Source organism: Cheilinus undulatus, linkage group 18 (genome assembly GCF_018320785.1).
Source record: "Cheilinus undulatus linkage group 18, ASM1832078v1, whole genome shotgun sequence".
Classification (NCBI taxonomy): Eukaryota; Metazoa; Chordata; class Actinopteri; order Labriformes; family Labridae; genus Cheilinus; species Cheilinus undulatus.
This window is the reverse complement of record NC_054882.1, coordinates 31,322,760-31,348,500: the sequence shown is the minus strand read 5'-3', so window position 1 is coordinate 31,348,500 and position 25,741 is coordinate 31,322,760. Positions and strand designations below refer to the sequence as shown.

General features: G+C 37.3%; 2 protein-coding genes across 2 annotated transcripts; one reads left to right on the top strand and one right to left on the bottom strand.

Moving 5' to 3' along the window:
- Positions 1–2,068: 2,068 nt before the first annotated feature.
- On the top strand, positions 2,069–12,644 carry bsdc1 (BSD domain containing 1). Its single transcript, XM_041812355.1, has 11 exons — positions 2,069–2,119; positions 2,691–2,745; positions 4,920–5,036; positions 5,216–5,383; positions 5,464–5,518; positions 5,800–5,915; positions 6,076–6,144; positions 7,748–7,832; positions 10,398–10,889; positions 11,041–11,144; positions 11,234–12,644. Exons 1-11 carry the CDS (start codon positions 2,109–2,111, stop codon positions 11,261–11,263), a joined length of 1,302 nt encoding a protein of 433 aa, XP_041668289.1. The 5' UTR covers positions 2,069–2,108; the 3' UTR covers positions 11,264–12,644.
- A 1,610-nt stretch (positions 12,645–14,254) lies between these two features.
- On the bottom strand, positions 14,255–24,158 carry gjb9a (gap junction protein beta 9a). Its single transcript, XM_041812357.1, has 4 exons — positions 24,007–24,158; positions 18,106–18,321; positions 15,644–15,945; positions 14,255–15,547 (listed from the first exon to the last, which is right to left on the bottom strand). The coding sequence occupies exons 2-4, from the start codon at positions 18,274–18,276 to the stop codon at positions 15,205–15,207; spliced, it is 816 nt and encodes a 271-aa protein (XP_041668291.1). The 5' UTR covers positions 18,277–18,321; positions 24,007–24,158; the 3' UTR covers positions 14,255–15,204.
- Between the last annotated feature and the right edge of the window lie 1,583 nt (positions 24,159–25,741).

Below are 25,741 nucleotides of genomic sequence, written 5' to 3'. Positions count from 1 at the left end.
TTAATAAATGTGTGTGTGGGTGTGTGTATGTCAATGTTGAGATGTCTTGTGTCATATGTCTGTAAGCTCCTAAATACCTTGAAATCCCCTCAGGATTGATAAAGTGTCTGTCTGTTGATTATTCAAAGTCCTGGGTTTTCACTTCTGGAAACTGCGCTTTATAGAGTTCAGTGGCCCTAAAAAGGGCCTTTTGTAGGGTTGGTAGCAACTAAATATGTCCAGGACCGCTCGGCAGCCTCAGAGTTGAAATACCAGGAGAACCTCTCCCTCTGCTGCATCGGTAACCTGGTGGACTTGTTGGATCCCCAATACGACACTTCAATGTTGGTGAATCACAGACTTTGAAGTGATCTAACTGCAATTTATTCAACCTTTCATTGCTACTATTAACTCCTTTTCACCTTTTTAATGCATTGTTGCAGATTTAAGGGGACATACTGGGCCCTCCCCGCTTGGAAGAAAGTCCCTCTCCTGATTTTCCACTGCCAGCTGGGATGCTGGATAGCTCAGTGGGTTATCCTGCTGACTTTGGTCTGTGAGATTAATGGTTTGAATCCCAGCTAGGCCCTTAACTTTGGATAAAAGTGTCTGTAACATCAGGAGTTCTGCATCAATTTGCTGAGGGGGGTGTGGTCAGGGGTGGAGTCAGACAGCTCATTAACATTTAAAGCCACAGACACAGAAATGGCTTGTTCTGAGCAGGGCTGGAATAGAGGGGTTTTAGACATGCAAAAATCCAATACTAGAGTGTTTTTTCAGCAACAAACTTTACAGGCGTGTTTTGAGGACCTATGAGAACAATATAAACTTGTCTTAAAAGGACAAAATGTGTCCCCTTTAATCCTCATTCCACTATTAATAATGCACATTTTTGCAGCTTCTTTCCAATTTTGCCACTTTCCTTCTGCGTTTTTTCTCTTTTGACCTATTATAGTAGTTAGGTATAGCAGTCACATAATGGTGAAGCTTTGGAAAACATACAATTTTATACATTTTTACATTTGTTCACAAGAAAATAGTCAAAAGAGTCAATTATTTGAAGCATATTGCAGATGAAAAACTAGCATCTCTGCAGTGACTTTGTTATCTTTTCATGGAAAATTCTCTCTATATTTGGTCTTGACTAATCTTTACATTATAATCTGTGATCAGACTCTCAGCTTACCTCTGCTGGTGTTAAAAAATTGGCTTTCTGTTTGTCCCTCATCTGAAGAAGCAGAGGATGCTGATGAAGAGGACCACAGCTGAACCGTGGAGTCGTCCTCCTCCTCTACAGACTTCTCTAGACAAAGGTCATCCACCTCCTCCTTTTCCACACTCTGTGAGCCATCCGGTTCTTCTTCAGAGTGGGATGGTCCACTGTTGTCACTGCCCCAATAAATCCAGAGAATGGGCCCTTCCCAGTTCTGATTTATTAGTGATATCAATACATGTATCAATACAGCCTGTGGTCCTTTGCCGCATGTCTCTCCCCCACTCTCGCCCCTGTTTCTGAGTCTATCCATTGTCCTCCTCCATCCAAATAAAGGCCCAAAAAACAAATCTTTAAAAATATTTATATTGCCTATTTTGTTTGATCCTGCCTTCCAAAGTTATTTATCCAGCAAAGAAAAAAATACACAGATCTATGCATAACCTTGCTTCAAACACATATTTTCAAGGTTATGTGATTCAAAGGAAAACCATATTAAAAAAAAAAAAACCTGTGTGCACGTGCTTGGTTTGGAGCACTCAGGCCTTGTGGATATGATATTTGGGAACGATGCAGGTACTTTTAAGTGCATTGTCACTGTATTGCGGATCTGAGTTACAGTGTAGAAACAAAAAAACATTTCTTCTGTCGGGCCATTTGCAACCATAAAACGACTGTTAGAATATTATTCGCCCTGCATAAGATTGAGACATGAGATAGGACAAATGTTGCGCCTTAAAACGTTGAGAAAAGGAACATAACATCCGATTGAAGCCAGTTTTGTATCTTTATTATTTCCTTGCTTCACTCCACTCCTGTTGGTGGCCCCATTCTATAGTGTGCAAAGCGCCGATAAAAACCGTAGAAGAAGAAGGGGCCGGAGTTCAGTAAATACTGATGATGTCATCGTCTGAAGATGGCTGAAGGGTGAGAGTGAACTCGCATGGACTTTTTATTTTAAAATATAACTTTATAAAGCGAAGAGTCTCGACACTGTGCGCATATAGTGTTTTTCGATGCGTTTTGTCTCACTAAAGTTGGTGTTATTTGTTTTGAAGCTGCAGTTTACTGCTCACGGAGTTAGTTCAGGAAGTGCATTTGTTTACCAAAATATAGCCTGGCTAGCGTTAGCTTAGCCCGATAGCTGTGGTGAACATAGGCTTGAACAACTCATCAAATACACAGCTTTTTATACAGCTTTATAAACAGCTGGCACCCGCAGCTGCGTTCAGCAGTCGCACTCGTAGTTTCAACAAATTAGCACAACGTGCGCTGAAAGCTAACATCAGCTGACATTTAAGCTTGCTAGGCTTTTTCTAATGTAGGTGGAGATACACAGACAGAGTGGAGTCAGGAAGTTTTAAGTTTAGCCGAAGAGACTATTTGTTTTATGGGTTTAGACGGGATCAATGTACTTAATATGTGGTACTGTGTATATATATTCATGTATTCCCAGCTGATTAGTAACTGACTCATTTCAATATCTGAACTATTGTAGAGAAAGCTGGTGGGGAGGCTGGCTTCAGCAGAGCTTCCAGGCTGTCAAAGACAAGGTAACGCAAAATCACAAGGAAAGCCAATCTGAGATCCTCCCAACAGCACACAACACAATCTGTTGCAGTCGTTAATGGTGTTATGACTTGACCATTTTTCTTTTAAAAATAAAAGATAAATAAAAACAAAGGACAAATAACTGGCTGCCCAGCATTCTTGAGTTCAAATTCTCCTGGCTATATGTGAGCATGAGCTGATAGTCTAAGTCTAGCAAATCAGTTTGGCCCCAGGCTAACATTTTCCATAAATCACTGGACTATGTGTCATAAAATAATCAAAGGTCCATTTTGAAGTTGATTTATTAAAAGAATGAAACTGCAATTTGCGACAGTTTGTACCAGAATCTTTTTGTAAATCCTCATTCAGTTTCATTACTCTATGGTAAAATATGACAGCCAGAAACAAAAGATTGAATTAAAACACAGGTTTGATGATTTTCTGGAGTTTGCACTCTATTTATTACTGCATATGTGGGAAATGAAATATTCTTAATAACCTGTTTTATTCTTCCTTTTATAATGTCAAAAAATAGTGTACACATTTATTTCTATTCTGAATTTGATTGTTTTTGATAAACGTTATCTCTATTATTGAATTGTATTAGTGCTAGCCCCTCCTCCCTTACTAGCCTTAATATTGTTTATGTGTAGCTATGCTGTTAAATCATTTGCAGAGTGACTTGAGAAAAAAAATCACGCTAGCAAGGAAAATGCTCATAAAAAGCTCTAAACAAGAAAGTACAAGAAGAAGAAAAAGTATTTGCTCATCTTACATGCATTCATGAATGTGAACCCAGTGTGTCTTTCCTGTGTTGAAGTTGTAGCTGTATGCAAGGAATGTAAGTAAGATGGCGGAGGATAGCTTAGCACCTTTTCACTCCAGACAGAGCCGCAGAAATGCAAAATTTAAGCACTTACAGCAAACTCTGGTGCAAGGCAGCACACCCTAAAGTTGTTAAGCTATGAAATCAAAACACAGCTGCAACTGCAGGTTTGGAGTGTGCTGTGTTGTTTTGAATCTCCCCTGACCATTGCCATTATCTCCTGGTTTGATAGCCTCTTGTTAGGAAAAAGAGGTTAACACACATTGTTAAGGTTGACAGTAGAAGTATTGGTATTGAAAAACCTGATTTGTCTCTAACTTTTTACAAGAGAATAAAATCTAAGGCTCAGATATCGTACAATGTCCTGATCATCCTCTTCATGCTGAGTTTGAGCTCCTGACCTCTGACAGGAGATTTAGATTGCCAAGGCTAAATCTTACATGATTAAAAATGTGTTCATAACTCTAGACATTTTACATCTGAATTTAAAAAGTGAACACATGATACACTTTATATTCACTACAGATGTCTGAAGATGTATAGTAATGATGGTTTTGCCTTCAGTTTCCTTAAATGTATATATATATATATTTTGTTTTTCTGAATTTGTGTGATGGTGCAAAGCAGATTTCCCTTAATGGACAGTAAAGTTGAAGTTAAAGCTACATAGCTCAACAGAAACTGGACAAAGCATCCCCAGAAGCATCTTTAGTGTTGGCATAACACAACAAGCCTTTCACACAGAGTGTTTTCATTAATTTACATCCTTATCTCTGCACAGCTAGTTGTCATATTATAAAAGTACTAAGGCTTTAGTTTTATATTGTATTATCAGATGACAGGATGATTGTAAAGTTTAAAATATGCAGTGTCTTGCACATTTTGTTGATGAAGGGTTAAAGAAAAGGGAATTCTGGTGGTGACTTTCGTGCCAAATCTGTGTCTTTTTCAGCACAAGGTATTGACGGCAGTGCAGCTAACATTTGTGTTTGTACTTATTTACATTGTGTTGTTGTTTTCAAATATATAGATAAAGAAATTAACGCTACTATGACAATAATCTTGCGGCTAGATACAATTGCTGGCTCCTGGTCTATGCAGTTACTGCTAATCAATTTGCAGAATATCTCATGTTTATGAGAAATAGTTTTTTGGGCAAAATCACATTATGTACTGCATATTGTTAAAGAAATGTATATATTTCTGGTGTAAGCTGCATTTAATTTCTCTTCTTTCAGTGTGTATCTGTGACAACTTTGTAAAAGTCTTACCTGTATAAGAAGCATTTATGATAAAGTTGATTGAGTTGAAGCCGTATTTTGAATCTGATTCATTTGCTCTTTATTACAGTCATCTGAGGCCTTAGAATTCATTAAGCGAGACCTCACAGAGTTCTCAACTGTAGTGCAACATGACACAACCTGCTCCATTGTGGCTACAGCCACTGCTGTCAGAAACAAGCTTGCGGTAGGTTAACATCTTAACCTTTTATTCTAATACCATCTAATACATCTTTACCTTTTATTCTATATGTAATCACATGCAGGTTTGAATCACATAATCCATGTCATATGCTCATATTCATACGTTAAAAGATTATCAGTGTAAAATCCTAGTCTCATCTGTCTGTTTATACTGCTCTCTAGGTGGAAAGTTCCTCTGAAACCACAGAAAAGGTTAAGAAGAGCCTCTCTAGTTTCTTAGGGGTAATATCAGACACGCTTGCTCCATCCCCGGATAAAACCATCGACTGTGATGTGATCACATTGGTGGCAACGCCAGCAGGAACTACAGAAGTCTATGACAGCTCTAAGGTGGGCAGGACCTTTTCTTACTTTATTTGTAGCTAAGTGCATCAATAAAAGCCTCAACTGAGGATTTCTTTTTCCTGCAGGCACGTCTCTACAGTTTGCAAGCCGACCCTGCTACATACTGCAATGAACCTGATGGTAAGTTTGCGTGGTGAGGTAAAGCAATGCCTCCACCAGAATGTTAATGTGGCATTAATTATATTTGCAATAACCTTTGAGTTTAGATTTTCATACTCTATGCACATTTGAAAAAAATATTTTTAGCATTCATTGCAAGGGTTTTACTTTTAGTAATAATTGAATTTCTGTGTCAATGCAGAATAATCAGAAACAGATGTGTTTGATATCTGTACCAAACCAATATTTAATTTTAGTTTTTACATATATGAGAGTATTTTAATGAGGAGTTGTTTTTGCAGGTCCTCCAGAGAAGTTTGAAAACTGGCTTTCCAACTTTAGTTTGGAAGAAAAAAAGGGAGAAATCTCAGAACTCCTGGTCAGCAGTCCCTCCATACGAGCCCTCTACACCAAAATGGTACGTGTTACTACTTGTCAAGACCTAATCCTATAGAAAGTAGCCCCCAGTTTTGTTTTGAGTTTATATCATATTAATTTGACTCTTGTGCAAATTAACTTGCTTTCGAGACTAAAATATTCAACTAAATGAGGGCAGTTTGTTTTTTTTGTAATAACAGGTGCCAGCAGCTGTAGCCCATTCTGAATTCTGGCAGAGATATTTCTACAAAGTCTTCCAGCTTGATCAGGTAATATTCCTTCTTATATTATCAACTTTAAACTGCAGAATATCATCAAGAAGTCTTTGCCATTATCTCAGACCATTTTCATTGGGGCCACCTAGTGGCTAATTTAAGAGCTACCATGAATTGTTAACTTCAGGACACAATAATTATTTTTAATTCTTGTGCAATGCTTGAAATGTAGAGTTCACAGGACACGTGTTTACCAGGAAAAACTGAATTCATGCATAAGGTTTGGTCACTGCAACATCACCTGACAAATTTGCACTTGTTATGTGTAACAGGATATTAACACCTTTATATAAAAACAACAGGGATTCTAGGAGTTAATTTAATTAGGTTCATACATGCAATCATTTGATATATACAATATTTTCAACTGGCTCTATGTCTATTAAGCTGACGGGTACATTTTGCTTTTTGACTCAGTAAGATAGGTGGAGAAATCTGGTGAGGTCTAAGGTGGTTTTTGTGTTGCATAATAGTACTGAAACATTACATTCCCATTGTTGAAATGAAAGTTTGCCTCCTGCTCTTTTCAGTTATAAAGTTCCACCACACCATGGCAGCATTCCTGCTTTGTTTTGTGCACAGGGATGTAGCCAAAAGAAAGAAAAATGTTTTTACAGCCCACCTCAAATCATTTTCAATTTCACAAACAGTACTCAATCCTAAATATATACTTTAAAAAATACAACAATAAAGTATTCACAGGGACTTTCCTTATAACAGCAGTTGAATAACTGATTCTGATTTGTCAGGTACAGTGTTCTATAGTCTATTGTTGATGTGTAACAGATTTCTGTAACACACATTTCCTTTGACACAGCTCTGATTTAACCTCAGTTTAATCTACAGGAAAAAATCTTATATACACAATGTCAGCTGGCTTTTATTGTTATGTCTGAGTCCACTGGCATTGACGCTTAAAAGAGAAAGAAGAGATGAAGAAAACTTTGGATAATGACAATGACAGATTAAATACAGATTAACACAGGTTAAGAAGATGCTCAAAGAAGTGCTAAATGTAACACAACATTCACAGTGGCTTTTCACATGTTATTGGAAAGCATAAGGTAAAACAACTTTAATAGTTTAAAGAAGAAAAAAATAATTAGTTGTAAAGATGATCATGTTTTACCTCACTGTCTTCTGTTACATTAACTTTTGAGTGAGTTGTAACAGCTAAGTGGTCTTATTTGAAGAAGCTGACAGAGGTAAACACTACTGTGGATCGGTTTGAACCATAGAAAGTATAGGGCTTTGTGGCATAAAATGAAAAGAATTTGAATTGATGAATTGATTTTGAGAAAAATATTTAGTTACAGATTTTTTGTCTGTTTAGTAAGTAGCCATGTAGTAGAGAGAAGAAGCAGAAGAAACCCTGACAGGATGGAGAGGTCTTGCATGTATCTCAAACGCTGAGGCAATATCCATGTTTGCAATAAATTAGTAGGCAGTGTTTTTGCTGCCTTTGTTATTGTAACTCAGGAAAAAATAATGCAGCACACTTGTTTTATGTTGTTTACTTTCTTTAAAATTTTAAGGATACCTACATTTAGATATTGCAGTACTGCAAAAAAGAAAATAAATCTGGCACTCTTTTTAGGAGGAGGCAAGAAGATTGGCTTTAAAACAGAGAGCAGAACAGACTGCATATGCAGAGACGTTGGGCTGGGAGGAGGAGGAAGAAGGTAAGCTGGCAAGCTATCTTTAATTTTGTATGCAGTCAAGTCTGTGAGTATTTGGACAGCAACACGGTGTTTATTATTTTGCTTCTCTTTACCACAGTGGTTTTGGGAAAAAGCAGTGATGGTGTGGCTGAATTGTAGACTTTCACTTTTAATTCAGGGCTGTTATAAAAATATGGCATTTACTATTTAGGAATTAAAGATGTTTCAGAATACCTCCATTATAAGGAGCTCAAAATAATTTGGACAATCCACTGATGAACCGTTTCATGACCAGGTGTGGTCTCTTCCCTCCTGACTTAAAGACAAATAAAGCAGATAAAGGTCTGGAGATGATTTCAAGTTGAATAGACATTTGGTTGCTGTTTGACCAAATCTATCAACATAAAGTCCAAGAAACAATGCAAGTATACCAAATTCTTAGTAAACATTTTTTCAAATCCCTTCAGCTCAGAAGGTTTTTACTGTCCAGACAAAAAAGCATAGTTTGGACCCTACCCCCCTCTTCTTTAGAGAACAAAAGTTTAGAAAATCTGGAGGCTAAGGGTCAGGTGTCTCGACTGTATGATATGTTTGTGTGCAGCTGCAACGAAGCATCAGGTAACATTTTACGGGCGGGGGAGGATTTACAGGTGGACATAACATTGGAGGAATGGTCAGAGGCATGTTCTTTAGTTCAAACTCAAACAGTTAATATTGAATCCAAATTACTGCAATATAAATGGCTTAGTAGACAATACATTACTCCAGCAAGACTACACCAATTTAACCCAAATATTCCTGATACGTGCAGTAAATGTGGTGACCAGAAGGGGTCTCTGTTTCATTGCATGTAGGGACATCCATTAATATTTATTAGTTTTTGGAAAAGTGTTTGAAAATTATGCAGCAAAATTATTGGTAAAGTGGTCCCTTTTACCCCAAACTATGCATTCTTAATATCTACCCAGATGAATTTGTAGTTTCAGAAAATTTAAAGTCACTGCTTAATGTACTTTTCTTGCAGGCTAAAAGATGTATTGCTCGGTTATGGAAATGAGAAATAACGTGGTGTGTCTCTGTGGTTGAAAGGAACAACCTTTTTTCTTGCGCTTGAAAAAATCAATTATTTTACAAGTTACAAACTTGGCAAGTTTTGGAATTTTTTAATAGATTTCTTGACAGTAATGGTTTATCAAGTGAGGCTTGGACTGATGAAGAATTCCTTAAGGATTGTGTCATTTCACGTCTTGTATACTTTGTTTTTCTCTTTCTAAAAAAGAGAATAAAGAGATGTTAAAAAGAATCAATGCAAGTGAAGTAGGCCATAGAAAAAAATCTACCATGGGCAGGTATACCTGCAATTGGAACAGGCTCACTGGTGTTTACTGATGGTGTGACTGCTGATAGAAGAAGCAAGATGATGTCTCCCATTCAGACAACGCTGCGTGCTTTTCGGTTACTGAAAACTGAGGCAGAAAGACCCACAATCCAGCAGCAACTGAGGGCAGCTGCAGTAAAAGCCTCTCCAGGGAGGACACTCTGAATTCGGTGATGTCAATGGGCTCCAGATTTTGGATTTTTTTTTTTTTTGTTAAGCCCCTTAAATTGAAGTTGAAAGTCCACACTTCAGTCACACCTTCACTATTTTATTCCAGATCCATTGTGGTGGTAAATGGAAGCAAAATGCTAGAAATGTGTCACTGTCCAATAGTGTTGTTGGAATGAATTTCGGGCATTGAATATAATTCTAATATTTAAAAACTCATTAATACTCAAAAGCTAAAGTCATTATTCGAGGAGGGAGGAGGCACAACAACAGGGTAGCACCGGCAGGATGCATCCCCGAGAGTCATATACAGAGTGAACCTGCGCTGCCCACGATAGCAGGTTACTGTTGTCAGCATTCAAGTGTTGTCCCCGTTCAAGTATCCCCTCCCAGCTGACATGCTGTTACCTGTGCATCCCCCGGGTACCTCTGTCAGGTTGGAGAGTTTTCTCCATGGCTGATATTACAGTTAACAAAGCACACTCTGCTCTTGATCTATAAAACGTGGATGACTTCGTGTTTTTGGCTGACAACATGTAGGGACAAACTATTACCAATACTGTTTGAACATTTTTCAGTTTTCTAATGTCTTTCATGTTATTACTGCCGTAAACAGCACAATATATTTTATTTTTGTTTGACATTTAATTCCTAACCCTTTGTAACATTGTTATACCAGTGAAAGACCTCGGATGCAGCTGGCTGTGTTTGAACCACTCATTATTTCTTCATTGCAGTCTATAAAGTATTGTTGGAAGGTTCTCTAGTGGACGAATGTATAACTACATGGTGATTAAGGCACTGGCAACTGAATGTTTTATACGTACATACATATTGATTAAAATAACAATATATGTGCATAAATATTTAAATATTATTTGAAATCTGCAAACAATAAGAAATGAAATTTGATTGGGACTTTAGATAAAGATTGACAGCCCTACTTTATAAATACTTCTAGACCTAACTGTATAGTTGATAAATAGTTTTTAAAACCTGTGGCTTACCCCGCCACTCTGATGTTCATCTCTTTCTGTCAGATGACTTTCCCAGTGCAACTCCATCATCCCAACCTACCTTAACAACTAAGCTGGACAACAACTCAACCGACCTGTCCCTGACCTCGACAACTTCTCCTGAAACAAGTCTGCATAGCGCCATCCTGTCTCCCTGCGAAGAGCATGAAGTCACCCTCTCAGTTAGCAGCGACAGCGTCAGCCAGCCAACACAAGTCGACATGCGACCAGAGCCCGTTGCTGTGGATCTGGCCAAGAAACTGACAGAAGCTAGCTTGGAAGATTTTGAAGTCAAGACGCAAGAAAAGCAGAAGCCTGGAAAGAGGGACTTACCTCTTGATGTTCGAGAGGAGGCTGGAACCCTGCCAGAGGTTAATGTTGATGAGGCATCCCCAAGGACTCCTGCCTCCATCCCGAAACCAGAAGTAACAAAGGAAGATGGGCCACAGGACCTGAGAGTGTTTGAGCTAAACTCTGATAGTGGAAAATCTACACCCTCTAACAATGGCAAGAAAGGTATGGAGACCTAACAATTTTCAGTTGACAGTAAAATTAAAGAGATAAATTTCAAATTTTGGTAATAAGTTTTCAATTAGATTTGCTTCGTAGAAGCACTACAGTCAAACTAAGGGGAATACATACTTTACAATGTCCTGTTCCCCTGCAGGGTCAAGCACAGATGTGAGTGAGGACTGGGAGAAAGACTTTGACCTTGACATGACAGAGGAAGAAGTCCAACTGGCACTCTCCAAAGTAGGAGCATCTGAGGAGGTAAGTTTGCATAATCACTTCAGTGTTATGTTAAATTAAAACATGAAAAATTACATAAATTTATCAACCCTCTTTTGCTATTCCAATAGCTGGATGAAGACTGGGAGAACTGGGACTGAGAGCCGCTGCAGCAGAAACTCGTGCCATTAATGCCAGTTCTCTTCTAGTGAACCAGGTCTAATGTGTTTAAACTCTCTGTCCACACTTGTCACCAAGTCATAATTTTCAATAGAATATTTTTCGGCCAGGTTTGGACAGTTAAGATGAACCTGTTAAAAAAAACAACAACAATGACTGGAAGGCCTAGCATCGACTGTTACTGTCAGCTTAGTGGAGATAGCTACTAGCAAAGGTAATGGCTCAGGCCGTGCTTATTTCACAAGAAACCTCTGGCTCAGAGAGAGAGAGAAACACTATAAAAGAACAAGGTTGTAATTATTCTGACCTTAAAGACACAGTGGAAAGAATGTGAAAGGCTCCATTGTAGTTACATGGCTGTTCTCCTTTTTCGCTTCATTAAATTCAATATGTATATTCTTTAAGTATGTTAGTCTGGCAAAGACTTGCAGCAGCAGCAAAAAACCTAACTGTAGGTGCTGCATGACTCCTTTCAGAGATGAAATACTGGGAAGATAGTTTTTCAGTTGATGATAAATTGCTGTAACATTTTGAGTCGCCCTGACTTTCTTATGAAAGTGAATCTTCAAAAGCAAATAGGTATTTTGGCCTTCATTCTCAGAGCACCTTTCACTTTGGATGTACTTCCAATTCTAGATATATGGCCTTATGATACACGCAGCAACATCATTCACATGTTTTTGTCACAAGCCGATTCTCTGTAACCCAAACTACATCTCTTGATCTGTTCTTTTCCTTCTTGTCATTATCATATTATTGATTTGAATAGATCAGCTTGTTGCAGGCTACATGTAGCTTGCTGTCTCTTCTTTGAGTTGTTTATCAGTTTTTCTTATTTGGGTAGATGGAATTAACTTATTAACTTAAGTAAGAAATCCTACTTTATTCACAGAATTTAAAAAAATCATCTTGTCATGGTACTTGCTTGTTTGGCTTAAATTTAGGTTACAATCTGCTGGTATTTACATGTACAGTGGGATTATAAAAGATCTATAAAAATGATTTTCTCTGAGAAAAATCATCCAAGAGATATAATTGTTAAACATAGATCAATGCTTATTATTGTGTCTTGTGCTTTTGATTGCATGTCTGTGCAATGACATGCAAAACTTTGGGCACAGGGTTATTGTTGAGTTGTGTTTTTTTGTTAAGACATTGGCTGTTCTTCAAGTTTATATGTTGTAACAATGTGTTGCATGTCTATAATTCTGAGCTGTGTATACCATTCAGTTTCATACATTGAACTAATCAAGGCTGATCTACACAACTGTTTTAAAAACTGTCTAGTTCTTTTTTTATGTTGAGTATTTTCACGGTATATTTTAAATGATAATGGCCATTAAAGGATTCATGGCAAAATAATGTGCTGTTGTGCATTATGAAGTCATTTTTGAACAGTGGTTTTCAACCGGTACCCGCCACCATGGCCCAAATTATTTTTTTCAGCCATAATCAAATGAAATAATGGGCAAAAGATGTGCAAGAATAAAGAGATGGAGACACCTCCTTCAAAATAAAAGTACATCTTGGAGCTTGTGGCCACAGATTTCTTTTCTCCCCAGGCAGACTTTTGTGACCCACTGGAACTTGCCTCCCGACCCACTTTTGGGTCCACACCCACCAGTTGAGAACTAAGGATCTAAAAGGCCCATGCAGAGAGGGGCACACTGAACTACAGCTGCAATGAGTCGTTTGTCAATAAGTCCAATGATGATTAATGCATACTATTTTAATGAATTAAGTCGTAAAGAATAGATGGAATATTTGGTCATATTTAAAAAATGAAACTTTTGATTTTTGATTTTTATGGGTACCTTTATTTCTACTTGAGTAATTACTACTGTTAAGTAACAGTACTTTTACTTGAGTACTGTACTGTACTCTGGCCTATGAAGCTTTTATTTTGAAAGCAAGTTGAACGGTCTTTTGCGCAGGCTACTGTGAGCTGGGTGAACTCTTACTCTAGTAAGTATTAGCCTAACTTACGTATATCTGAGTTACAGAACGTTAGACGGAGACACAAAAAACACTAACAATTCTATCAAAAGTTAGATTTTTTTGTACATTTAGACACTCATAGTTACACAGTATACGTGTTCCCATGGGCAGCTCCACTGCTGGTTGAACAACCACAACAAACGCATTTAGGTGTGCGCCAGTTGAATTCAGGAGAAGCCCAACAAGAGCATCAAACCTACAAAATGGTTCAAATAAGTGTTCTTCATCAGTGCACGTAAAATACCGGAAGTAAACAGGATAAAGGATTTAGGACTGTCTGGACAGCTTTAGAAATTTAAAAAAGACTTTTGAGAAATGCACAAATAAAGAGCAGTTACGTACTGAGGAGGGAGCGACAGTGACGTCTCCTTGACAACCCCATTCTCATTGGCTGACGTGTGACGACGTACGAGCAAGAAATCATTTAAAAATAATAAACACAATATATTCATTTAATTTAAACATGTTTCCTCTTGATTAACTCTACAAATGCTTAAGTTGATTTTTTTTGGAGTGTAAATGAGCCACTGAAAAAAGGAATCCATCATTGTTTTGGAATTAGAACTTCCTATCATTTCTATGCTTTCATTTTTATAATAATGAATAATGAGAAGACGAGCTGTAGTTCAATTCAGTATTTTTTAATTTAAGTAAAAAAATAACAAAGGATAGTCTTTTTCTTCTATTTTCTTTCATCAGAGGTGGTTTTTGCAGTATTTTATTCTTTCATATTCTGTGAGAGTAGCTAAACATGGAAAAGGGGTACAGCAGAGAGAAACTATGATTACTGTAAAAAAAAAAAAAAGGTCTAATAATAAAAAACAGACAAACTGAGCTATCCTCCAAAGAAGAGAATAAGAAAAAAGATTTTTTTTTCTCAGAATTCTGATTTTTTTTTTTTTTTCAGATTTTTGACTTTTATCTCAAAGTTCTGGCTTTTTGTCAGAATTCTGTTTTTTTTCAGAATTCTTCCCTTTTCTCAGAATTCTGACTTTAATCTCAAAATTCTGACTTTTTTCCTCAGAATTCTGACTTTAATCTCAAAATTCTGACTTTTTTCTCAGAATTCTGACTTTAATCTCAGAATTAGAAAAACAATAATGCATCTCAAAAAGATCATCTTCCCTAGTCCTCTGAGTTTGTTTCATAACTCCTAATTTATGAGTTTTATAGTCTTAATCACTGCATTCCTGTTTTCATTGTCACATTAAGAGTACAACTGTGACAAAGCAGAATACACTTTAAGGCTTGAAAAGTGGTTTACTGCTACAAGGCCTGCCCATCGAAGCCTTGTAGCACACTGTTATTTTTTCCAAATATCTCCTCACCCCAGAAACTCAGAAATTTATAATTTAAGGCAATCTTTCACAGTTGAAAGAGTTCAATCTCAATTAAAAGCCTAACTCATGAGCTTCAGTGCATCATAATCCCAGCAGCACTTTTGGCCCTTCAATAGAAGAAAAGCAAAGAGCACCAGAGACAGTTTTGATCAGACACAAACAATACAAATAAACGTAAATACAGAGGGCTATAATGCTTACAACATTAAGGTTTAGCATTTAATTTAAATGAAATATTGATGTTTAAACACCATAAACAATCAAATGCACTTACTAAAAACATCAGATCCCATATCCTGGATATTTCTCAATAAAAGTCTGACAAAATAATTTGACATTCAGATATATGATATGGAAGAACAGCACTGCTCACTGTCTTTTTCTTTAACAGTGGCCTTTAGAATATACAACCAGCCAGTGTTACACACCTCTTCAACAAAGAGTCATGAATGTTTTATTTTCTGCTGGATCACAGGATTGCATTTCACAGGACTGACCCTTTGACAGTCTTGTTCTCAGGAAAGGTGTGTCTTTGCTGTAGCCACCTGTTAGAAACAAACCCACTGTTTTGAGGCCCATTAGTCCTACAGTGTTGTAGTAACACCAGCTTCTTTTGCCTTTTCCCTCCTGTTTAAACTCATCTTGCTCTCTGTTAGTGTGGGGTCAGTCTTATGATACTGGGACCTGGGCAGGGCCATGTTGGTAAGCTCGTGCTGCTCAGCAAAGAGGAGTCTCTCATTTTCCTGACGGACCCTCAGCAGTTTGGCGATGCGTTTGCCGATGAGATATATCATCTCACAGATGCACATGAAGATGCACAATGCACTGGATATCACCATGAACAGCATGAAGATCTTCTTCTCTGTTGGACGGCTGATGAAGCAATCAACCGTGTTGGGGCATGGCTCAAGTGAGCACTTGGATAACCTAAAAGTGGAGTACATAAAGTCTGTTTAATTTTCTTTGTCTTGTCATGCACAAGGTTCTAGTATGAGGTTTGAACAGTAATGACACAGGTTTTACCTGGGTAAGTCGTATCCGTGGTATATTCGATACAGAATGTAAAGGAATGATGTGTCAAATCCAGCTTTGAAGACTAGACTTAGCAGATAGGTCCACCAAAGCCCCCCTCTCTTCTTGCCAGGGTTGGCGTACAGGTGAGAGCCGTGGTGCAGTTCCACATACTTTTTGTCCTTTCCTTCCCGAAATTTAACGTGAGCCATCACCATCAGAGATGGACAGGTGACAAAAATCAGTTGCAGTGCCCACAGACGAATATGGGAGATGGGAAAGATGTGGTCATAGCAGATGTTGGTACAGCCGGGCTGTAAAAAGAGCACAATTTGTTTTCTTTTTTAAAAAGCAAAGGCATTTTTAATGGGTGAATTATATTATTTGCTGAATATGTAAATAAAATAGAAATAGAAAAGAATCAAGAAGTTTATAAGAGAAGACTTTTATCACAAAAAGTATGAGTAAATGAATTGTGAATACAAAACAATACGGGTAACACTTTATTTTAGTAGGTCCTAATTCCCTTTTATTACCAAGTAATTTAACCCTAACTCTCATAATATTCTGGCAATTGTTTGGTAATTAGACCCTAACCCTCTAACCCTGACCCTTGTTAGATTGAGGCAGTTCTCTGGTAATGAGGTGGTATTTTACTATAACAGTAACCCTTAGGCCTAATCCTAACCCCCGTAATATTGTCGAAGTTCTTTACTTATTAGGTGGAATTTCAGCCTAACCCTAACCCTCTAAGCCCAACCTAACCCTTGTTATATTGTGGCAATTATCTGTAATAAGGTAGTACTTTTATTTTTATTTTTTTGAAGTTTTTTTAGAGACAAGATGATCATTTACTACCTAAGTTCCTTAATAATTCCTAGCTAATTTCTTTCTTTGAGTGAGTCTTTCCTGCAGGGGCGTAGCACGGGGGGAAAAGCGTACTGATTACCCGGGCCCACAGTTGGCAGGGGCCCTTGAGAAGCCTGTGATCAAAAGTGTGTTTTAATCAATTTTTTCTTCGTAATTTGTGTCATTATTGAATCAAAAGCGACAAAATGAATTGGTCAACAGACTGAAATTTGTATCAAATAGAGTAAAATAAATACTGGGGGGCCTCTGCTACTCCCTTAAAAATGTCCAAATGGTATAGTCCTAACCTTGCAAAGCAGATGGATACACCCATTTCCTTGTTTCTCACTGGCAAATCCATCTTGCAAAGCTCCTGTCTGAACCTTCTGGGCCCCGTTAGAAAGTGACAAAACCAATCAGTGACGAGAGGCAGCACATTCAGGCACCGCGGAGTCGTGACGTAAGCAAGCAGCGACAAGAGGCCGGTGCAAATATGGCAGAAGAGCTTAGTGTGGATGCTGCTAAAGCACCAGTTTTATCAGAACTTGACAACTTTTCTTTGTTAAAAGAAGAACAAAGAACAGCAGTGAGCTGTTTTCTTTTCAAAAACGACAAAAGTCGTGTACTGACATGTCTACAGTCGCCATGGTTCGCGGTATTCCTCGGTAGCTGCGCACGCACATCTCGATCACGGCTACATCACGCGTTTTGTTGCTCTGATTGGCCCATAGAGATGTGACAGAATGTTCATCCAATCACACTCTGAGTTTTTTCAAAGCTTTTGCCCTTTCCCGAACGCTTAGTTTTGAAGGTTTTGGAGATTTTGAAGGTTTTGAAGGTGTCAGGTCAGTATAGTCCAGCGCTGCGAAATAATGCAAGTAAATTCAGTTTAACCATAGTAAAATTTTGCTCATAAATGGGGAAATTATGCTTCAAAAATACATTAAAATATATATATTTAAAAAGTGATGCAACATTTGATGCTTGACTAGCCAGTTATGAGGGCCTTTGTAATATTCTTTCTAGGGGCCCAAATTCCCTACTGACACCTGCCTTCCTGAATAATTTTCAAGTAACTTTTCAGTCATTTCTGAATATCTGAAAACCTCCTTCATAATTCATAAGTAATGTTTTTGGTAATGTCTGCATACCAGACCACCAAATTAAGGTGAGTTATCCCCCATAATTCCCATGTAATTTAAGGTAGTCCTCAGTGCTTCCCTTCAAAATCATTGCTGAATACATTCCTTATAAATCACAAGCAACATACAGTATATAGAAAAAAACATAATTTTTTCCAAATCATTTAACAAAAGACTACCAAATTACCAGAGATTTGCCACTATATTTTGAGGGTTAGGGTTGGAGGGTTAGCTAAGAATTAACACTTATTATGAATCTACACAATAAAAGAGTGGATTTTTAAATTGCTTAATTCACAAAGTGGAAGCTGCCCATTCATGAAGCATCCTTAAAATATTAATCTGAGGATTTGTTCTTCCGGCGTGATACAAATGGAGACTGTAAAATAATTTAGCTCAAAATAAATGGAACAGAGAAAAAGTGAGTGTACTGTTTTAGAATCGGCAGATCTGCCACACAGTTAATTCCTCCAAATAAGTTACCTGGCGGGTATTACACACGAAATCCTTGCTCTCATCACCCCAAACCCTCTGTGCTGCCACCACGAAGACCAGGACTCGAAACACGAACACCATGGACAGCCATATTCTCCCAAATGCAGTGGAGTATTTATTGACTCCACTCAGCAGACTCTCTAGTCCCGACCAGTTCATTCCTGCTGCTCCACTGGCCCAGAAGACAGACACGAAAAACGAACCCTGAAGAGGCAAAGAGCAAAGAAATGACATGAAGGATATCAGATAATTAATCTGGGAAAATACAGTTTTTTTTAAATAATTTTTTGTTTGAGAGAAAACTTACTTAATTGACAATTTTCCTCAAAAATGCTACAATGACAGTAAAACACTGTTAATTGTCAGTATCTAGCCATAAGATGTGGACTGAATCGGACATGAAATTAAAGCATTTTTGTTTCTGTTCCAGTTGAATAAAAAGGCTGGAAAGAGTGTGGTTGGCTGCTTATGTCAAAACTTAACTTCTATGGGCTTTCACTTCAGGTTTCTTTGTTCTTTGATCAAGAAATAAAACTTGTTTTAGGGGGAAAGTGCCTTATCATTTAGTAATAGAAATGGAATCAAAGCACTTTCATTGTCATTACATATACACTGTAAACCAAACACATTTTTGAGTAATCATTAAGCTTGACCTTTTTTATTCAAACTGCACTAAGGAAACTTTCCTACACTTAAAAATTCTATCTGAATCCTACTCAAAAATGCTTTTAGTAAAGTTGCATGTTCTTCATCCGCCACAGTTTTCCCTCAATTCGTTCACAGATACATGAATCTTGAACACTGTAGGCAGGCCAGCTCAAGTCGTGAAAGTAAACTGCACACTGAACCAGGAAGTTCACATCCATCATTTTCAGCATACCACTGATTGTAAAGAACCACTCCTTCCCACAGATGCTTCTTGTCTGAGTCAGCTGCTTCGCTCATAGAGCAAAAGTGTCTAATTTGAGTTCAATACAAAAATATACTTAGAATGATTAAGTGTTCTTTACTTAAAACTAAAAATGTGTTCAATCAACTTGGAAAAAAATAAAGCTGGAATAGCTATTTTGGATTTTTAAAGGAAATGTCCCATAAAAATGAAAACCAGGGGCGCAGATGGCCTGGTGGTTTAAGGAGTGCCTCATGTATGCGGGTGGATGGGGTTCAAATCCAGCCTGTGGCCCTTTCCTGCATGTCTCCCCGCTCTCTCATCCCTGTTTCCGACTCTATCCACTGTTCTCCTCTATCAAATAAAGGCAAAATAGCCTAAAATGAATCTTTAAAAAAAGAAAACCACTTAAGTGCTTTTACACATGATCAGATGGCCAGATGCAGGGGCGTAGCTAGGGATTTAGGGCCCCCAGAAAAGAAAGAATATTACACAGGGCCCCCCTTAAACTGGCTAGCCAAGCAGCAAATGTTGCCTCATTTTACAAATATCCGCATTTTAATGTATATTTGAACCATAATTTCCCCATTTAGGAACAATATTTTTTACTAAAGTATTGTGTTTTACTCTACTGGATCCTAATTTTGGTCTGTTGACTGATTCATTTAGTCGCTTTTGATTCAATAATGACACTAAGGAAAAATGAATAAAAACAACTTTTTCATTGCAGACTTCTTAAAGGTTCTCCCTATTGTGCGCCTGGGTAATCAGTATCCTTTTTCCCCCCTGTGCTACGCCCCTGGCCAGATGTGAGTCCTGTAATGATCAGTGTTCCTTCAGGGACTGTTATTATATGTATTTGTGGCATTACCCTAACTTTCTGTAGTCTCCACTGTAGATTCTTAGCACTCAACCAAGAAAAAGTCGAGCACATCACCTCTATCCAACAGTGAATGGACAGGTTTACACATTAGTTTTAAGCCTGTCTTATTCTACGATGAGCTAACCAGCTGGTGGCTTTATGTGCCTTCACACCGACATGGACCATATTGTGTCCAAACATACTCTCAGAGTTAAAAGAAAATTCATAACACAAATATACTGAATATATGAAGTTTGTTTGAGCTTCTTACAAAGAAGTTACACCTATTCCCTTTACTTTTGTCTTCTATTGGCATCTTTCGTAGATATTATCATTTACAAATTACTTTAAGCACTAATCTATTTAACTTTATTGATTCGGGCATCATATTGGCACCCACACCATTTAAAACATAGTCTTTGACATCTAACTAAATGTAAATACAAACCAAATGTATAACTAAATCTAATGTGGCTACAGGGATCAGTGAGGTCGCTGTTTTTGAGTCAGAAATGTTTTTTGTTGTTGTTGTTGTTGTTTGTTTTTCCATCATGAAGTTCATTAATAAAACATGGCAGTCATTATGTCATCAAATTAACAGGCAGTATTAAGATAATTTTTTTTTGCTTTATAAAAGAGTAATTCAATATTTCACCAAATGCATGTTGCAGTCTGCTGCTTGTGCAGCTGTGGTTGAGAGCCAGATGTGTAGTCACCGGAAAAGAAGATCAGAGGCATAGCTACTTTTGATTCTGCATGCTCAAACATTTCTGGGCAAAGTTGTGTAAAAACACTCTGACTGCTTTAACAATCCTGGACTTGTGTTGTGTTCAAACATGTACAAACCAAATTCCAAAAGTCTGATACATTGTGGAAAATGTGAATAAAAACAGAACATAGTGATTTGTGAATGAACAAATCTCATTGAAAAAAACTCAAATATTTCAAAGAGATAGAGAGAAATATTTTTAACCACTCAAAATTTCTTAATGAAAAATGGTGCAGTTTCGGCCAGAAATTGAGCAAGTTATAGTTGTAAAAAAGTTTTACATTATAAAAGTTCATAAAAGTAACCACTGATTAGAAAAATAACATAAAGGAGTCACATGTGTGGTTTCAGATAGAAATGTTATCATTCAGTGGTGTCAGAAGTATTTTTATAAAACAAAGTATATAAGCCCTTAGAATAAAAACTATTTTTTTTCCAAGTCAGACTACAGGAATTAAATGTCTCTGTTGGGATTGGTGAGTCCTTTGTTTCATGTTTCTTTCCACATTAATCTATCATAACACTCAGCAGCAACATTCTTTTACCAACCTGAGAAGTCTGGGGCTTAAAAAAGCATTCAGGTTTTAAATCCTGTAAACCAGTCCCTAACTCTGGCCATGTATTTAGTATCAAACCTGTTAAACTCTATTTTACTGGAAATATACACACATCCTGAATTATTTGCCTGTAACGTTTAACCAAAAAGTTGTGACAGGGGAAAGAAAAGAGTGGGAAATTTGAAACAAACAAACAAACAAACAAACAAACACCTGGAAAATTCCACAGGTAAGTAGGTAAGTTAGTAAGAGGTTATAGTGCCATGACTGGTTATAGGAGGAGCTATACTGAAAGGCTTTGTCAGTCGAATCAACAATGGCATGTGGCTCTCCACTTTGTGAAGAGTATGTGTGCTATTAGTCCAACCACACAGCAAGGAATCCAGAGATTTCACAATCTACAGTTCAAAATATCATCAGAAGATTCAGAGAATTGGAGAAATCTCTGCACATAAGGCCTGGAACTAACATTAGATACCAGGGACCTTTGATCCCTCTGGTGGCACTACATTAAAAACCCGTCTCATTTAGCCTACGACATAGGCTTAACACTTCGGGAACTAATTGTCAGTCGACACAGTATGTTGCTGCATCCCAAGAATCTAACAATGCAAAGGGAGAAGCAAATATCATCCAGAAATGTGTGATGTGGTCAGAGTCCACTGTTTTTTGTTGTTTTTTTTTTTAGATAATGGCTTTCAAGTTCTCCAGGCTTGAAGAATCAGGTTCAAAAGCCAGCATCTGTGATGGTGTGGGGGTGTGTTAGTGCCCATGGCATGGGTAACTTGCACATCTGTGAAGGCATCATTTCAGAGAAGCATACAAGTTTTGGAGCAGCATGCTTCCATCAAGACGATGTCTTTTTTAGGGGTATAAAAGAAAGCAAGAAAATGAGCACACTCCAACAATAAACTCCCTAAGGTGCATGACATAAAAGGGCTTACAAAACTGAGAAGTCAGCAATTAAAAAGATGTCTTTTTAAGCAGTTTTATCTCTAAGGCAATAACCACAATCTACATGAATTTGACTGTCTTCTTCAGCAAAGAAGACCACGGGTTGAAACAAAAGCTTAGAAACATAACTGCTTAAAAGGACATTTTTTAAGTGCTGACTCCTCAGGTTTGTTTTTCAGGGATGTTCCTGCTTATGTTAGCAAAGCCACAGTCAGCATGAGTCACAACAGCATGGCTTCACAGTAAAAGAGTGCAGGGACTAGTCTGGCCAGCAGGCGGTCCAAACCTATCTCCAAATGAACATGTATGCATGATGAATTGTGCATTATGAAGTGATAAATATAACAATAGATCTATAAATATTGCGTCACTGCGCTGTATTTGATTGAAAAAAAAGGTTGAAAATGATTTACAAATCATGCTATTCTGTCTTTTTCCAGGAGTGGGAAGTAACTAATCACATTTTCTCAGACTGCTGTAATTAAGTGGGTTTTTTGGGTACTTATGAGTACATTTTGAAATCAGTGATTTAACTTCTACTTAAGTAAGTTTTAAACAGAGTAACTTTACTTTTACTTGAGTACAGTACTCTTGTACTTTTTCCACCACTGTTGAAAGTGAGAGAATGATTCCACAACATGATCCAAATCAGCTGTTGACTGCTGGGATTCTGTTGGCCATGATTCAGGTGGATTGTGTTGTGTTTTTTAAAGATTTACTTTTTATGCCCTTAATTTAGAGATAGGACAGTGTATAGCAACAGGGATGAGAGAGTGGGAGATGACATGCGGTGAAGAGAGCCACAGGCCAGACTTGAAACGGGATGTGACCAAACTACTAGGCAATCTGCTCCCTGATTGTTGTTGATTTTAATGTGGGACACATCTGCAACACGAGTGAAGTTATCCACTGAGTTAGAGCTCCTAAATTGTTCTCTTGTTGTTCTTGCTGATGAGGAAAGATTATATTTTACTGTATAGCTCTTTAGTAGCTACTAAATACTTCAAGTAAAATCTAAATTAAATAATTTCAACTTTTACTTGAGTAAATTTATAGATTAGTACTTCAACTGAAACAAGTTTTAACTAGAGTAACTCTGCTTTTGCTTCAGTAAAACAGCTCTGCTTTATTCACATTCAACATAGTGTCCCAACAATTTTTGGAACTGGGTTTGATTTTTGACGAATTTCAAAGTGTTTTCTTCCCCCTAGCTTGACATATTTGAATGAATGATGATGCAACAGTCATTTAATTTTGTCAAGAACTGTTAGGATGTATTGTTCTCATACAAAATGAATTTTTTGTTCAAGTGATGACATTGAAAGTTTCATCTCCCATTTCTTAAAAATAACTTCCAACACAATGGGTCATAAAGAGAAAGGAAATCCATGAAGGACCATCATCTGGCCGGTATAGTTTGTCTTGCATGAAGTGCAGGGTTACACAATGTTTGGAAAACAGTAAATTATTTAGAGTTTAGGAAAAAGGAGTGGCTCATCTCTGACGGCAGTATGAACACTTTAAACAGTGAAATGGATACTCAGAAAGGTAAGTTTAGAAGACTGTATCACAAACATTCACAAAATGTTGCTTTAGGAGCTGTTTACAATAACTGCTCGAAATATTGCCCCAGTTGAACATGTGTCTTAGTCATGGCAAAAGAAGTTTGTTCCTATTGTGACTTCTGGATGTGAAACTGCCTTTCTCCACAAACAACTTCTTTTCTAAAGGAAAAGTAACAATTAGACTACACTAATCTGTGTTAAAGAAAGACATTACTGACTTTTGTTCACCATACTGACTTAAAGCATGAAACTTATCAAGTTGAATAACGTCAAACAAAAAAAATACACCTTACCTACAGCTGTAACCCAGCAAAATAATCCAAATCCAGTTCAGAATCCAAGAGGCAAAGATTAAAATAAAACTTTAAACTTTAAAAAAGTAAAACTAGTTTGAGCTATTTAGCTCTTTTCTCTCAGTGTGTCTGCTTTCTTGCCCTTCCCTAAGAAAATCCTGCCAAACCAGATTCAGCAGCGGCTACGTCACACCTCAACACACATAAACACACATGCAGGGAGAGAGAGAGGGAGAGAGAGAGTGCATGCCCTGTCTTGTCTGAGTGTAAGAAGCAGTACAGCTCTGCTCCCTGTAAACCCATGTAAAAAACCAAACAAAACAACAATTAGATCATGAAACAAACTGTTTAACAGTGACAATACATCCACATTTGTGTGTGTCTGTGGGCGTGGATATATGAAGGCTATGTGTGGAGGTAGAAGAGGAGGAAAAATGAGGGAGGAGCTGACAAACATTAAAAACAGTTGAAAAGTGCTGTAGAAAGCTGTTGGCTAGAACCTAGGGAGGGAGCACAAAAGGATGGAAAAAGTGGCTAGTGACGGGCTGATGAGTGTACAGGAAGTTGCAGAAAGTTATTACTACAGAGGGGATTAAAGAGCCGATAAGAGCTGAGGGCCTGCGTCCATTCATGCTTTTTCCTCCCCCTACCAGCCCCCATTCTCATTACAAAACCAATGTAAGGGTTTGTGGGGATAGTTGCTTGAATAGGAAAGACAAAAGGAACAAATCAAGTCGGATCAGGTCAGCATATGAAGGTTCAGCTGTGTCAACCTTGCCCCTGCTCTGGCCTCCTGAAGGCGATCATCCAGGCACATGCTCCAACTCTCCAGATATCACTCACTGGCACATACCATCCTGAAGGTACATACAAGAACCACCCACTTAAATGTATAACAAATGTTTACATAAAACCCTTACCAAAAATTATTGATTAATATAAGCCCAAATCCCCAAATCATTCACATAAATATTTAATATTTATTTCAGCTACACTGAAATATATGCCAGAGTATCAATTTATCAATATCGAAATTTACTATCACTTAAAACCTGGTACAGATATTTAATGTTTAACAAATGTCTGGTTAAAGGCAAATCATAAATAAAATTTGATCTCCACACTTCAAAATTTAAAGACTGTGGATGATAAATGCATATATCCAAAGACATACTGTATATTAGCTATAAAAGACAAAAGGAAAAACAAAAAAGGTCTTATACAGAAGCCTTAGGAGGGCATACATACAGGCTATTTTGTCATGCTTCCTTCTATTGCATGTACATTTTGGTTATTTTCTGGAGATCTGGATAAAAAAAGCAAATTTTTAATGACAAGTTTCGTTAACAAAGATAAATAATGAAAATAATAAATAATGAAAATAATAAATAATAATAATTAAAGCTCTCTAGGGTTCTTTTTCTTTTCTTTTCTTTCTTTACCTCTTTAGGAAGAAAACATATAAACTTTAAGTTTTGTATATAATTATTACTATTATTATTATTATTATTATTGTTGTTGTTGTTGTTGTTGTTGTTACTTTCTTGATGTTTATTAACATCCCAAAGCAGTTTTCAATTTTTTTCTTTCATTTTTATGGCATATCTAATTTGTCATAAATATTAAACACATATACATATTAAAGTCGTCCTATATTTGAATGAGCTTCATCATTCCACCATTGCTTTTTAAAATTTTTATTTTTTAAGCCAAAAGGTGTTGTCACATTGTGTTC